Raw genomic sequence first — 17,086 nt, 5'->3', positions numbered from 1 at the left:
GTAGCGAAGCATTACACCACTGTTGGCCGGCCCATTTTTGGGTGGGCAGATAACTGGCAACGTTGCGATTGGATAACGTTTGCACGCCTGCTGCTGTGGCGAGTCACATGTGACACAATACATGGAAAGCCACACGGGCAAGTGGATGGTAATGCCAAAATTTGGATTTAATTCTTAACTTTAATTTGTGAACTTCCGAAACGAAAATAGAGTACTTAAGTAAGGAAGGACAGAAAGCCAGAAAATATTGAACAAATGCAAAAAAAAGGTTAAGTCTTTCTGTTATGGTAGTGTAAATGAATATCCCATTATTTGTGGCAATCATTTTATGGTTAAAATATCTTATACTTTTGGACTTTTGGTTAGTTGGTGCCGGTCACCGGATCAATTCCCAGCTTATGTAGATAAAGCGTTTACTTTAAGTATTTCTATATAGCTATAACTGCGGAAAACCATGCGAACATAATAATATTATAATAACATCATGAATTTCAATCGAAATACTGTTTTATCAAAAATTACAGAGCCTTACAATTATTGCGCAGACCACAAAAAAACAACTGAAAAACTGGCTCATAACACCAGAGAATGACGCAAGGGTAAGTAATGTCCCGGAAATTTTTATTATGTTGAAATTTTCAATATCTTTTGAACGAAATAGATTAAAAAGTCTACAGAGCAGCTGCTTGCAAACTGGAAATTTATTTTGGAAGTTGATGTGAATGCCGACTTACAAATACAACACTGAATGTGTAGTTTTTCTTTCGCCTTAGACACCTGCCGGTAAGTTTATGTAACTAAACTGATCACATTTCTTGATGTTTCCAAAGTGGAATTGTGTAAATGTCGGTAATCAGCTGAGTTGTGGCTAAAAAATGCTACGCATTTAAACAGCGCATCGGATGTGCCCAGCATAACCAACGATTTCCATTTTTGCTGTACGATGTAGTAATTATTTAAAATGCAACCTTTTGCTTTCGTCAGCACTGCTGTAAAAAGAATGCACTCATTAGCACTTACACACAAGAAGGTAGTTTTCTTTTCAGTCAAGATGATTCACAAATTTACAACGGGTCAGCCGCTGTTATTAGTTGTTAACAATAATGATGAAACCTCGCGATTCATGACATTCGTGCATACCGTGATGTACTTGTAAAAAGGCCAAAAGGCTAAAACGGCGATATAAAGATATATAAATTCCATATTTCTTGTAATACTGATTCGGTGTTTACTTGTATGCCGTGAAACTATCAGTAATTTGTACTGGTAATTTTTATTACAGTGATTATATTATTATAGCACTTTCACAAATGAGACACGAGCAATATATATACATAAATGGTAGTTTAGTTTAAACTTTTGTAAAAATATACCGCATATATACTAACTAAATAATTATAGCTGTTCCGTTATAATTTGTTTTATTTTTTCATGTCATCTACAAAATTCGCTTTAATCTTAATGTACAATACGCCCTACACATTATAAGAGCATTGAATTTAACTGTACAGAGTAGTGGCGCATCAGTCCGCAACCCCAGCTAGAAAAATTAAGAATCCATTGTTCACGATTTCAGGCTAATTCTTCACGTCATTATTATTAATTCTCCGCATATTGAAATTAAGATTAAACGGTTATTTAAGATCATCAACTCGGTCAATAAACGATAACGATAATGGATAAAATTCGGAGGGCAGTGTTTCTGAATTTATTGATACTGTTTGTAACCACTTACTGACGGTAACAACTAACAGGTAACAACCTTGATAATTTGTAACAATGCGTAAACGAACTTCCCGAACCGATAGACATTAGACAGCCCGGTGCCGGATGACCGTAGACTTCATTGTCACATAAACTTGTTAAATTTATTTCGGTACTGAAATAACGATAAATAGCTACATGCTCGTATTGTAGCATCATAATATGTACGAGTGTGACAAAATAATATGTATGTAACATCATGATAATCTTAATATGCTCGTATGCAACCTCAAACTTAACATTGAATAATTATATCTCTGTATTTGTATAGGTACTGTATGTACCACACTGCTTTTTTATTGTTTCGTCTGAAAGACTACAGTATTTAAACCTGGGGTTCACCGGATGCGAAGCAGCATATACTAGGAATAAGTGTAATTTTGAGAACTAAAAGATCTGCGATAAGTACTTTATTTTTTTCCGTAGCAAATTAAACACCATATACGATTTCAGGTAAAACAGAAAAACAGCAAACAGAATTTTAATAGGACTCATGGGAATTACATAATTTTGCCTGTAGGAAGAATATTAAGCACCTGCGCTAGTGTTGGATACGTTGCTGCATCATTGCTATTAAGAAATTGTAGTATCTTGTCAGTTTGCGATACCGCAGAATGGTACAACTTGGGTGATGGCCGGAATTTTTTGAATAATAACGCGAAAAAGCGAGTATGATGCATATGACACTGCACCTCTAGACTCATAGTCTTTTGTGGTAGCTTATAACTTTACACGTAGCTGTTGATTGCTTGTAGTTGTAGGGGTTTCATAATAATTTATGAAGTAACAATTTCGCAATAGCAGTACGCTTTAAAAGCCAAAACGCCGGCGTGGAGCATGAATCAGTTGCATAAAATGTATTTATTATTGCACAATAACACGATCACGCTGTACCTTTAACAAGAGTAATTAACGAATTTGCGGTTTCAAAGTGGAAGCACGTAAAAGACCACAAAGAACTGGTGCTTTTCAAATGAGTTAGGATTTCAGGATTTTTAATGAATAACTAGCCATGGCCAAGCTGTATTTAACGTTTTCAATCTGATTATGCCATTCTATACCAAAGTTGACCTATGCATGCTTTAGGCAACCTGCAAAATTGCTCATCACTTCCCGGCAGAATCCAGCAGAAAATTATGTACGCATTTGAAACTACGATTATGTGCGACGTCAGAGAAACTATGTAGTGTGCGCAGGCCGCACTCGCCACGACATTGGTAACCACTAAAAACTTAATTTTTATACACCGTTCTACGGTATTAATATGGTTTGACGGTAACCAGTACCGGCCGACTGCCATCGTTGACTTGCGCTCCATACGGCGATTGCGTGAGACCCACTGCGTCACGTCGATGCAATCGCTGAACCAAATGCTGTGCACGCCAATACAATGCACAAACTATCCCGAATCATTTTCATTGCCCTTTAATTTTAATTAACTTTTCTATTACGTACAAAAAAACACTGCGAAACTGCGGCTGTTAAACTAGATTCCGACGCAACTCTCGGGCAGGTCTGGCGTCACGATAAAAGCTATAACCAGGCTGGTCCAGGCACAAGAACAGACTCATACAACTCGTCATCAGCACCGCAAAACAAAAGTGTTCCCAAAATTGCTATTCCAGTTAGTTAGTTGACGCACACCTCTTAACGATGAAGGTCAACATTTCACGGTCATTTCAGCGGAAGTTTTCTTGGCTTGTCCGCGTTTTGTTTATCATCAAACGCATCTCGATATCCTTACAGAGAGAATCGAACCAGCCGGAAAACTCGGATGAATCCACAGGGGATTTGGCAAGAGATATGGCTTCCGTACGGGCCTCGGCTATAGCGTCGTACAGTTGCTCAAACATCCGCACTTCCGCTGGTCCATTGCCGGAGCCAGGGCCGGCGGCACCGCGCCGCAGCAGGTGCATTTCCTGCCTGGCCTGGGTCAATTCTCTGGCGACACTCTGATATCGCGACTGGAGTTCTAAATTGGCACGGCGCAGATTGCAGTAATCCTGTAGAAGTAACCAAACAAAACAACATACAAAAGCCAACGAATTCCTGTTTCGCTAACGCTTACACTATAACATTATAACCAATCACATGCACAAATTCTCAGTTTATCGGAATCCAAAACCTTTTCCTTGTTAACTAAGAAATACAAATAAGTACAAAAGCATAGCATAGAGACAAAAGTGAATTTCTAAAGAAAAATACTAAAAAATAAATTCCATAATTTACTACAATAAAAACCGCTTCGAGGATAATCAAAAAACACAGATGAGCACAAAAGCAACGCAAAAATAATCTTAGAAGAAATAAATATTTTTTTATCGTTAGTCACCTGCGTCGCATCTACACTGGGCTTTTTTTGGAGATCATCCGCTGTCAGTGCGAGTTCCCGTACAATGTGCTGCAGTGTATGTAATTCACTGGCATTTTCCCCAAAACTTTCCTTGACGCTGCGGTGATCATTATGCAGTTCTCTAGTAACCAATTTCAGATCATGCACAGCCTCGGCGTACTGTTTCAAGAGATTCCTTAATTTCACATTTTCCTGCGCTGTCCCGTCCCCCTGGCTGCTGGCATTATCCAGAATCCGCCTCTTGGATTCGGAAGGTTGATTACTGGGATTCACTGCCTGGCGATTCCGCTCCAGACGCGCCTCCAGATCTTTCCCATACAGCCGCTCCTTTTCCAGCTCCCTCAACAAGACCGCATTCTGTTTCTTCTCCGCTTCCAGCTGACCGTTCAACTGCTTCAGTAAATCTAGTGTATTGTCGAAATCCGTCTTGTTAACACTGATCGTATCGGCGCTGGACTCCGATTCGGAATACACATTGGATTGGTTAAAATTTTCTGATCGGCGCGAATTACTCCGGGTCCAGGATTGCGAACGCTGCAACGGGCGCGATCGCATCGGGACAGGCAGCGCAACAGGCGAATGGTTGCGGTACTGCATCGGATGGACGCGGTGCGCACGACTGGACACCGTGGAACGAGCCAAATTCTTGGACATGGGCATCACGGCATGAATTTATCCAGACATCGAGTCGAATCGGACTCCGCAGACATGTGATCACGTTTAAAATAAAAAGATGTGATTGATACGCGGTATTTTAGCTCTGGCTGCGCGAAGTAATTCACTAAAAATCGAGTTTCAGCACTCAGCAGACCATGCTCTGCTGTGTACAGGGTACTGTAGACCCGCTGTTTGAATTTGTACCTGGAACAACGGAGAAATTTTTAAAAAATCTTGCTGAATTATAATAAAAACAGAAACGGTGAAATACATAAGTTATCAAAGTATGCTTACAGTGAACACAGTCTGATTTTATTGATACATCTCGAAGCTCTGTGTCAGTCATAAGCGGACATCTTCGGGATCATCAATGGCCGGACATATGGGAGATAAGAGTTCCAGTTTTCATTTCGTTGCGGGAACATAGGAGTACTTATATGTCTGGTCCCTTTGCCAGCACGGCAAGGTAACTGAAGGGACAAAGGCGTGCACACTTTCAAGTTAACGCGAAGTGGCTAGCAACTCGGTCCTTCTGCGGAAACGGGCATACCGTCGACGCGTTACACTTTTAGGCAAAACCGTAGCATATGACACATACAGAAATGATTTTTGTACTTTAAAATGGGTTCAGTAATAGTACCGCATTTGTTGTTACTGAGAAATCAGCTTTTAAAGTGAAAAATTGAAAGTCGATTTTTACAGAGTAGAGATATGAAAAAAAATATTCTGAAACGGTAATTTTGTAGAGTGAAGTATTAGAAGCTTATTATACGGACAGAATTTTGATTGATAAAAAACAGAAAAAGAAAAAAAATCGGGGGTGCCAAAGAAGTGCTTGGGGCACCCTACCCCTGGATATTTCTGACCATATCTGCCGAACAAAACCCTAAACAGAGATTCTGTCCGTATAATAAGCTCAGGCTGCGGTACTTTATTTATTGCGATTTTATTCGTAATTTTTGGCAAACAAGTGTATTCACAGCTGATTTTCAAAGTTTTTTTACGTTTTGTTCACTGTTAGCTTGCAAAAGTATACCTCTTTCACGGCTTTGGTGCCGGTACCGAGAGGTGCTGGCTGCCGCACCCAAAAGCACATGCACATGTGGAGCAACGCAGAACAGGCAGGCAGCCATATAACATTCATGCAGACTGATGCAGTCATAGACACTAAAACAAAAGACCGCAATCAGACGGCAGATTTGCTTTTATGGCGTCTTTTGTTTCTCTTTCTTGCCAACAAGCTCAACAAAGCTGGATGGGGCAGTTGCAGATTTTGATCGCACCTGATTGCGATTACTTCAGTGCCAACCAGTGATGTCGGTGGCGATTGAAGGAATATGCCATCACTCACAATAAGCGCGGCGCAACCCATTATTTTGCGGTTCACCTTATGTGCCCCCCTCTACCACTCGTACAACTTTAATTTTTTGCTTGTTAACGAAAAAAGGTATACTCACTCCAATTATCGCTTTATGTAGTATAAAAAGCGCTCTGTAAGATGAGCAAAGGTAATTTTTGAGAATTATTTTGAAAATTCGCTAGCCACTTCGCGTTAAGTCACTAACCATGACGAACACGTGGAAGCTTCAAGATAGCGATGCATCGTTAATCAACAGTAAAATGTTCAACGTTCAAGACAATGAAGGCATCGACATAAAAATGATAAATCAATACATTTTAATGTTCTTTTTAGTTTTATAAAGCGATTTGTCCTTTAGCCTTTATTCCATAGAAGTTAGCAACGGCAAAAGTGCAAAACCTCAACTAAACAAAACAGCGAAAAACCAAACGGAGCCGCGGACATCGACGCCGTGAACCGCCGTGAATTGCCACTCCCGAAGGCGGTCGGCTTAAATCGTCTTTTTTTCGGTTCTGTGTGTTTTTCCTTTTATATACTTACTTTAATACTTTAACTACGTTTTCTTTATTTCCTGTTGCTGTCTCAAGCTAAAAATTACAATAAATAAGCATAAAACTGCCGATTTTAAATTCTTCTTGGCGAATGCCTAAAGACTCTAAACCAATGGGGGAATAGTTTCTTATGAAATTTTAGGTTTGTTTTTTGACGAGGCTAGACCTACCACAATACGTAACAAATAACTCCTTTTTTTTAATATTTATAATTATTAGATCTTGTTTTGGCATCTGCGAACGGAAGAAGAAATTTTTTCGTCTCAGCTGACACACGGTTATGATGCAAGAATACCCATTTTATTCGAAAAAGAGAAGCGTTCAGAGCGACAATCGGGAACCGGAATAAAATGTTGACACGCGACTGACTTCCCAGTTTTAGTTTGAACGAACTACAATCCGGAAATAACCAATAAACAGTTAAAACAGCAAGAACCGGCTATCAAACTGGACAGATAACATATCCATGTCGTGGTTTTCTTTGTTTTAAAATGTAAATCCAAGCACAATCAAGGACGCACCACGCGATACGACAACAACTTTAATAATATTGCGAAAAACACGAACTAGCACCGTATTCCCGTGCCGATGGCCATGAAAGTGCCAAAAGTGCCTCCGCCTTGTAACATGGTTTTCCCCACGTGCTGAATTAGTTCGCGACCACGAAATCCCGCTCTGAAAAGTAGACACACCAGTTAGAAGGCTGAAGAATAGCTAGGGCATGTTCTTACTGTACGAAGCACATGGCAGGTAAAACATGATGCAATATCTTGAAGAATCACAGCTGCGGCTAAGATAAGACCGTCAGTAATATTTACCTTAGCGCTCCGAAACCACCAAACAAAGCTCCGGATGCCATTCCTACGCAGAAACCTATCCCGAATCCCAGTTTCATCCGATCGAAACAACTGGGCTGCTGCATTCCCTGCCTTGCCTGGGGGACTGCTGAGACTGGCATTTTCTTTCGAAGAAGATTAAACTGATTAACTCAGAATCAAATCAAGAGACAAACAATAATCCAGCACGTCCGCGATAACTCAGATCTGGAAGCTGCTAGTGAATATCAATACAGTTCCAAAACACTCACAGCGCAATTTAAAAACCTCGTGCTAATAGTTGTATTAAGATGGTCCAAACTTTCTGACAAATCAATCAGAAAAATTCTGACAAGTCACGAAAACCAAACAGAAGACCGAAATAACGAAATTCCGAAAGACACCTTTTCCACTTTTTTACCTTTTACGGTTTTACCAGACGTGAACCATTGGCTTATTCCAACCGCCATCGGTGGCTGGTCAGCTAATTTCCACGTTCCGGTGGTTCCAGCATCCTGCAGGTTCCTGCAGGTTTCTGTTACATTACTAGCACACGTGCACCGAAAGAGCGATCGAAGGTCGGAAACCAAAGCGTTACTGTCATTACGCGATTTCTTCAGAATCTGGCTACGGTAATTTAAACGGAGTATCAATAAATAATTTGATTAATAGCCATAAGCTGTACAAGGGGAACGCGGATTACAGGGGTGAGGGGTCACTGAGGGGTGATTTAATTTTAGAATGTAGACTGTTGAGCGGATGGATAAAGTAAAGTTACGTAGCCGACCGGCGGCTTTGGTTGTCTTTAAAGTTTAAACCCGCTTGCAAAATTTGTCAACACGGCACGGCTTTCGGGACTTCTGCTCTGTCGTTGAATCTGGACAAAATTTTAAAATGGTGGCGTTAATTTTCCTGCTGATACAATAAATGCTACGGTCTGTAGATTTCAGTATATGATCAATTTACGTTACAGCATCCAATTAAGTACAATTTCCAACTACAGTATTTTATCCCAACTAGAAATAGCCAGAAGAAAATTTAACTCGTGCAGCTGATAATTTGATGTGACATTCGCTTCTTGGGCTTTGAAAGCACTTTCATTGCAGATACTAGCAACTTCGACAAATAACTGACCACTTTCCATTTTCATGGACATGAAATCGTACTCCACAACAAAAAGTAGTCAGAACAAGTCAAGATAATTTAAATCTCAAATCACTGCACAAGCAAAAACCAGAGCAGAAATTATGGATACTCAACCGAAATGACATACGCATTCCATAACTCTTTAATGCCAAGAGGTGTGCGCGCTCAAGAAAGCACGAAAAAACAACTCCTAAAAAAGCTTACAGAATAATCGTATCCGTAAGCGAGCAAGAAAACATGAAAATATATTACATTCTGAGCGTTAAGAACCAAATAAATTCCGATAAACACAATAGTATCTATCTTTTATCTCAAAGGGACGCAAAACGACAAGAAGCCATCATCCTATACATAAATAACATAAATACAGACGAATGTCCAACAGCAGTTATTTGCGGGCGTGCAAAATCACCAAACAAAATCCCGGCTTTCAGTTCAGATTCGGTCAATTCTCGGTCCCCAGTGACCAGAAATAACACCCCGACAACCCAAATAAATCAAACGAAAACAATGAAATACCGAGGCAGACCGAGACACCAGAACACAGAAATACACAAAACATGCAGCTTAATCCATCTTCCTGTGGCTATTCATCGCAAAACCTGGATCTTGCCAACTCACTGTCCCCGCGACAGCCAACGCAACGGAAATCACATGCCATATGGCCATAATACTGTCTCCGTTCCCCAAACGAAAACTTTATCCATCGATGCAGTTTTGTCGGCTTACAAACGAGAAAGGGAACAACAGATCAAAATAAAAGCACAAAACGCCGGATTATTCCATTTCGTTTCCAATCCTTTACGGCCATGGGACATATCCATTGCTTACTGTCTCTTTTACAAAATGCGGAGGACTAAGTAACCGCGTTGTAGGGATAATCGGGGACGATTGGCCACTGCTAACCGGAGACCGATTATCGAATTCATTATCCAAGAATTTGGACCGCACGTCCTCATTCCCATCGGGCGGCTGTGTCGCATCCACGAACAATTTGCCCGCACTGCGCCCGTGTACGGGGGAGCTCATCTCAATATCCCCCGAGACTTCAGCGGTCATACCACTGGTGTCATGTAGGGTTGACGGATGCGAGACATACCCCGTACCGCCCGTGTTATTGCCCGTACTGGATCCACTGGACGCGTTAGCCTGCAGGCTGGACGGAGGGACATAACCAAAGGTAGCGGGATCTTCGCTCGCTCCCGACAGACCGGAATCCACCGGCGCATGTGTTGACTCCGTCTCGGATATCACGCGCACCAACGAGGAAGGTCGACGTGGTGGTTTTTTGAGATTTAGTTTTAAATGCGACAACGACTCCAACTTGAACGGTCTGTTTGCATAGCCGTAACTGGAGCGGCCAAGGCTGACAGTCTCAGCGGCATCGTTATCACGTTGCAGGGCCGTACGTGCACTGCTCAGATCAACATGCGATAAACGATGACGATGCTTTTTCGGCATGGTACTGGCAGGCCGGTGAACGCCGGCCAACTGACTAGGCTCACGTTTGTCAACCACGATCAAATGGGCATCATCCGCGGTGGTCGTGCCGGAAGACTGCGCCAAAATAAACAATCATGTTAAAAAACACTTAACGGGCTTCCCTATTTATTATAGGGCAGGAATATTTTGCACATTTCTCAACTAACCAATTCGTAACACAAAAAGCTTAAAGGAGACTACACAGCACTCTGTAAACATCTAATGCAATCAGCAGAACAGATTTTTTAACAAGCCAACAAGAGGTTTAATGATCACGATGCAGCCAAAAAATTCTGATGCAGAGTAATTCGATATTAGCAGCGCATACCTTGACCGTGAACTCTGAAGATAAACTTCCATGACCGGAGCTGCTCCCACTATTGTCACTAAGCTGACGTGAATAGGACTTTTTCTTTTCTCCATAATCAATCTTGCTGTAATAAGCGATACCCTGTTCATCGAATTCATCCTCATCCTTGCCAATTTTCGAAGCCGGTATGATTATTTTTCGACTTTCTCGTTGAATTTCCTTGAAATCTTTCTGCATGCTATTTCAACCCAACCAAAAATAATTAGCAAAACACTGACACGCTATACGATTCTATGCTGCCAACAATTACGCAAAGTTATCACGTTGGAGTGAATTACGACATTGTTTTCGTACCGTCTGATTCCTCGCCATAGTGCAACTGCCAGGATCGTCAGCAAAACAGCCGTACCGAGAGCGATACCAACACCAGTTGCAACAGGAAATTCGTGATCTAAACCAGATACAAACATCCAGTTACATAAAATGATTTAACATCTGCGTACGAATCACGTGCAACCGCAAAATCCATTTATATCTGAAGAACACTATGTCGCTTACCAATAGCGGTTGTCCTTACGCACTGCTGGGCTGGATCGAAGTCAATACCAGTACTGGAGTTATTAACGTCCACAAAAAAGCAATAGCGAGAACTTTCTTTCAGTCCGCTCAAAATAACGGAAGTCGAGTTGGTCTTTTGAATCTGGTCGGCAACTGCAAACAGACAAAACATTCATTTCCAATATCTTCTATGCACTAAAAAATTAGTCCATCACGATTACGAAAATCACTTACCACAAATTCGACTGTCACATGGGGAATAACTGACTTGATACTCCGGAGGTATTGGCATAAATCTCTGTTCGCACGGTTCGGTCCATTGCACCAAAACCGTGGCGTTGGGCAAAGCAGTCACGTTCAGACCATCCAAACGTCCATGTTCTAAAATTAGTTTTAACATTAGAACGAAAACCAAAAGATCATTCCACATCAAAAGCAAAAGGAAACTGTCACAATCAGGGATTAACCCGATGACCACAGTTTTTACAATTGAACTTTTATTCTAAATTACAAGAGGGATATCAACAGTTGAAGCATTTTTACGCACTCTCAAGTGGATTGCATGTCCGTAATGCCCAGTTCATGCCGCTGTACATTACACGATCCGACACATTTTCTCTTGCCGCCAATGCAAAACGATAGTGTTTTCCATGTTGTGGTGTAAAATTATAGGCAAACGTATGGCCAGAGAGGCTTTCGTGGTGCATATTTTCGGTACACCAAGCAAAATGTGGTTCCAGGAATGTTGGACAGTAAAACAAATCGAAGGCACGCGTTTCAGGACTAGAACTCCCCGAAACATTCCATGACAGTTCCAGGTATGAAGTAAAATTCACAACTCGGATATCCTTCACAACCACTAAACAAAAAAAACGATTTGTAGCAGTGATACTGACCAACAAAACACTGCCATGGGTGGACGTACAAAAGGCAATCCAATTAGCGTAACACCGCACTTAAGCTTCGCTAACCGGAAGTTGTGTACAAAATCACCACTAGCAGTGATTTACAACACCGCCTACCTTGTATCACTTAGGAGATTTTATTTCTTTTTTCGTGCATAATATGTTTATCTACAAAAAACTAACCCAACCAAACTCAGGGTGACACCGACCAGCACTTACATGAATTCTCTTGAACAGCCGGTATGCGCACAATCTCAGCTTCACCATTCCCTTCATCGTTCTTCGGAATAATCTCTACATTAACAGCCTCATTGGAAGGCAGATCCCTTATTTCAATGTTTGCGTATCTGTGACTGTAAGTCTTCTGATGAATTGGGTAATCCTTTGTTCCATCGGTCCACGTGGACACTTCGTAGCGGAAATTTTCACCATTCCTTTTACTTTCCGGAATACCCTGCAGATATCCCAATAAATATAATGCAAATAATTGTTACATAAAAAATTCGTCCTTCTAATATTTCAAGAACTGAAACACCTTCTACGTACCTGCCAGTACAAAATGACCTTTCTCTGACCCTTAGGTCCATTTACAGTCTGATCGAAGGCTCCCTGAACCGCACCCGGCTTGCCGGCCGGTTTAGCAGCTGGCGTTGTACAGTGCGTCTGGCTATATTCGCTCCAGAACATGTTATTATTCATCCGCAATCGAACTTGGATCTCATACGTCGCATAGGCATCCAAATCGTCCAATTCGACACGCTGTTCGCGGGGTTCAACTGCCGCATGCTGTTAAACAGATCTCCGTTTAAAGCTTGGATCAGTTCACGAATTATGACGCTTCGGTTAGTCACGAATTACTTAAAGAATCCACATGGTACCGATAGCGACACTGACCAGTGACGACCAGCGTTCACATTACAAAGACAACCAATACCGAAGTATTTAATGTCGATGGCCCATGTCTTCCACAAACTCACCTTCCAGTCATGATGGCCACCAAGTTTCCGATACTGAATTTCGCTTACAACACCCAGCTCAGTTACGATATGCGAAGTCTGTAACTCAGGCGTCAGTTTCCATTCAACCGCACACCGATGGCTATCCAGTGAGGTAGCATTTAATTCCTTGGGTTTCGACAGCAGAACTAGCAAACATAACTGAAATTCAGGAAACCTTTGTAAAAAAATTAAAAATTCGCACAACGTACTGCTTTGACTAGGATCCACAATTTCCGTCCAAGTATCCGTTCCCATCGAATTCGTTCCTTTTATCGTAAAGATGTATTTATACTGATTCATGAAAGCTGGTCGACAGGTTTCGTTTTTCGGGCACGACTCGCGTACTCCAATAAAGCATGAATAGGAGGATTTTCCCCTCTCAGGTCGGCTAAAGTTTGAGCAGTTACGTTCAGCGAACAGTGTTGTATTCCTGAAAAACAGCGAAATGATCGACAAATTCAACATATCAGTCAAATAATAAATAATCCTGCTTTTATTTCGAGGCTGGCACGGCAAATAAAAAACTTAACACGACTTACGCATGTTCATCCAGTGCAACTCGATACGTGACGTCAAACTTCGTCACGGACTGCCCATAGTATGCATCATCTCTCCTGAATGTGCATGTAAGATTTTATGATCCATCGATCGGCATTCGAAGTCCTTATATCGCTTTGGAGGACCTTTAAATAGGAAACAACAGCATTTGATTACCATATTCTCGTTGTATGACAAGCCAAAAATTAAATCGATATGTTCAGCCAAAATCACCTCCGACGGTAACTGTAACACTGCACACCATCCGCTGCGGTTCATCTATCGATTCGTTGACCAAACATCTGTAATGGCTACTGTCCTTGAGGGTGGTATTGGACAAAATCATTTTTGCTGTAGTCTCATTGATTATTTCATTCTGGAACCGTTTATCATTCATCAAGGCCGTAAGGTCTTCATGGATATAGTCGCCGTTGTTATTATCGCGTGAGTGCTGCCAAAAAATGGATTTGGCGTTCACGTCAATAGAGTTGTTTTTGGTTCGTTTTATATAGTCTTCCGACAAGGAACAAAACAGTTCTAGTGTCGAAGTTTCCTCAACCTCTACGGCCTCATCCGGTTGCATATCTACCAGGCATAATCAAAACATAACTCGTTTGAAAACGGGCAAGGTAGGACTAGTGAATCCGAAATCTGCATAATCACTTACGACCAATTTGCGATGCGGCATCGAGAAATGCATTGCACTTTCCGGAACAAAAACCAGTTTTAATAACGGATAGGACTAATACCGCACCAAGAATCTTTAAATTCGACATTCCAACTGCTTCGCGGAGCGCTTTGGTACCTACAACAAGACACGCCTTATTAATGTCTTCGAAAACGAGCACCCACATCGCTACTGGAATTCTAAAGAGTAAAGGAACTTTAAAATCACAAATTTCCTAACAGTATCGAACATTGACGGGATCGAGGCTACCTGATCAAAAATTTTCCCGGGTAGATCGCATAGCGCCCGCCGCGCACTCCATGGTCAATTACGTGGAGTGACTGGAGTCATAAAACGGCTAAACCTACCTGTTAGATTTTAACGCTAACCATAAGTACTACCCTATAAAATAAGGGCTACTCCCTAGTATTCCCCTTAAAACTGCCAATGGGAATAAAACTGCAAACTCAATCAGTTCTTGCAGTGACCTCAATCTGTTCAATCGTTTGCTATGGCACACATTTCTTTGGCATCTAATTATTACGAATGACGTTGACGACCTCAAATAGTAAATACATATATCGATGAACACCATTGCGAATCAAGGTTTCGCACCACACAGATCTCTCGTGTAATGGGGCTACCCATTCAAATAAGTATTATGTACTACGGGTACAAGCCTACCACCACCACCTAACACCGCTCATACGAAATCTCTCATTACTCTGACCTGGTTTTGTAATGCAAACGAAATTATCATCATGAACCGGGATGATGCTGATTAGTGATCCCTTATGACGTGCGACGTCTATCTCCACTGTATTCTGGCTTTGATAAGAACTAACTCGCCATGCTAACCGTACTTCATTTTGTATATATCCAAAAATGATATTCTAATTGTAAAATTTTCAGAAAAGAGCAACCCTTTCCTTGATACTGAACATAATTGCACGTGATTATTAAAACCACAGTAGTAGTACGCAGAACGTAATCAACGTACTAGCTGTCTAAACTCTAATTACAAGTACTACAGCTTACTTGCTAATTAAATCATAACTCAAAGGTCGCTTAAAATCGTTGTCCAAAATCCAAATCTACTGCGTGGAGATGTTTTCTGGCGCTAATCAATGTTGTGTGATTCGTAAAAAGATAAAAATGTAGCGCACCCAAGCGGTACAAAAATTTCACGTCAAGCCCACAATTATACTGGTTCCATAACTTTTTATAAACGGTACAGGAAAACTGTTATACAGCGAAAGGTATCTATAAAACTCACATCACGCGATCTGAAAACTCCTAAATTAATCAGTCAAGAATCTATAAAAACTGTTGAAGAAACTCGAATTACGGGATAGGATATTATAATTTAATAAACATAAGATAGCAAAGGTAATCGCACGGCATTATATTTCAATCAACAAAGAATTTCTATGATAAAACGCTTATCAAAAAGTGATTAATGGTGGTAACAATTGACAAAATCTTTCGATCCGCTTCCATCTTGATTCCGCAGTTCAGTAAAAATTTTCAAAAATTATTAATTAAATATTTTCCCGCAATCTCACTGCCCATTGCCCATTGGCACACGGAGTTATGGGCTGTAAATCATACAACATTCAGTGATTTATTTCACACAAGCACATGCGTAATGCGCCATCTATTAAAAACAAACTGCATAAACTGATGAAAGCATACGGCTTCGAAAGAATCAACACAACAATTTGCCCGCGGACAAAAAATAATGTCCTTGGAAGGTCGTACGCGATTATACGTACGCGCCAAAATCGTTTCAAGCAGAAGAATCCAAATTTATTTTCGATTTTCGGTCTATAATTTTACTTCGTACATAATTAACAGAGTCAGCTTTTATTTTTGTTTAAGTCAGGATTCGTGAAGTGGATTTTTGTAATTTCCAGCACATCACAAAAGCTGACAAGATTAAAACAAAACAGCTGCACTTTCTGACAACTGGCTTTCGTTAAACAAATTCCGTACAACAAAATTCCGTACAACTGCAATACCGCCGGAATAAATCGGAAGCCACTACAGAGATAAGTCTGTTACGCGCACCATTGCAATTTTCCTGCGTGTGTGTAGACCCAAGTGCAGAGTGCAGCCTGATTATTGGGTTTTCCCACACAATTACAACAACCAAATGTACACACTCTGTAGCCCTCCAATAGATCGTGAACACAAACCGTGCCCGCATCATACTGGACTGCTATGGCTTAAAAGGCATGGCAAAATTCAAGGACAAATTCAGGCTTCAATAACATTCTGCCCGTATAATGCGCATTATTATGATTAAAAGTAAAAACGGTTAAAACTCAAAATGTCTGTGCTACAGCTGCTACAAACAAATCATTCAGTAAAATACATGCATTTTCCAGGGTCAAAACTAATCACAATTTTAAAATTTAAGAGATATTTTTTCACACACAGAAATTTCTCGGCTAATGCTAATGCTTCATGGGGCTGTAGTTGTACATCTGTTTACCAAAAGCGAGTGGGTATTACCTGGATTCATAGCTCCAAGTTCGCGATGATTTGTTGCTGAAATCGCGTAGCTCCCGTATCCAAATGAAAGACTCCCAAATTTGACTAATGCAGTCTTCGTGTAGATTATTCACAATTATTATAATAAGTATTTCATTCTTCCACGGTTACGGTTCCCTACTGAAACACCACTTCACCGCGCATATAGGGGTTTATCCGTAACGATTTCAAGTGCAGCAGTGAGAAGCACGACTGATCACGATCGGGATTCAGGAATGCTCCACAGACAAGCCAATTCCCATCTCCTCTTCATATGGTATCCGTCAGACGCTGACGTTAATCAAATAAGCTTCATAGGTATACTGGCGGACTACAAAATCAATAATTTGTTAAGACTAAACAGTAAACAGGCAGCAGCATTAAGATATCAACGGAACAGAAAATTCTAACAACTATTACACTTTACACTGTTAACGAATCCAACACC

The 17,086-nt window shown here is 40.9% G+C and overlaps 2 protein-coding genes across 2 annotated transcripts; both read right to left on the bottom strand.

Moving 5' to 3' along the window:
• Positions 1-3,183: 3,183 nt before the first annotated feature.
• On the bottom strand, positions 3,184-5,576 carry LOC129584990 (uncharacterized). The gene is made up of 3 exons (XM_055477465.1): positions 5,069-5,576; positions 4,097-4,978; positions 3,184-3,767 (listed from the first exon to the last, which is right to left on the bottom strand). The coding sequence occupies exons 2-3, from the start codon at positions 4,775-4,777 to the stop codon at positions 3,444-3,446; spliced, it is 1,005 nt and encodes a 334-aa protein (XP_055333440.1). The 5' UTR covers positions 4,778-4,978; positions 5,069-5,576; the 3' UTR covers positions 3,184-3,443.
• Positions 5,577-8,774: 3,198 nt separating this feature from the next.
• On the bottom strand, positions 8,775-17,070 carry LOC129585058 (cytokine receptor-like). The gene is made up of 14 exons (XM_055477575.1): positions 16,621-17,070; positions 14,104-14,241; positions 13,671-14,021; positions 13,486-13,582; positions 13,109-13,329; positions 12,879-13,045; positions 12,448-12,687; positions 12,121-12,355; positions 11,544-11,855; positions 11,231-11,377; positions 10,997-11,149; positions 10,793-10,889; positions 10,457-10,676; positions 8,775-10,203 (listed from the first exon to the last, which is right to left on the bottom strand). Exons 1-14 carry the CDS (start codon positions 16,628-16,630, stop codon positions 9,448-9,450), a joined length of 3,144 nt encoding a protein of 1,047 aa, XP_055333550.1. The 5' UTR covers positions 16,631-17,070; the 3' UTR covers positions 8,775-9,447.
• Positions 17,071-17,086: the final 16 nt, after the last annotated feature.

Source organism: Paramacrobiotus metropolitanus, unplaced genomic scaffold (genome assembly GCF_019649055.1).
Source record: "Paramacrobiotus metropolitanus isolate TYO unplaced genomic scaffold, Prichtersi_v1.0 Parri_scaffold0000015, whole genome shotgun sequence".
NCBI lineage: Eukaryota > Metazoa > Tardigrada > Eutardigrada > Parachela > Macrobiotidae > Paramacrobiotus > Paramacrobiotus metropolitanus.
The sequence above is the reverse complement of the archived record's forward strand: the minus strand, read 5'-3'. Positions and strand labels throughout refer to the sequence as shown.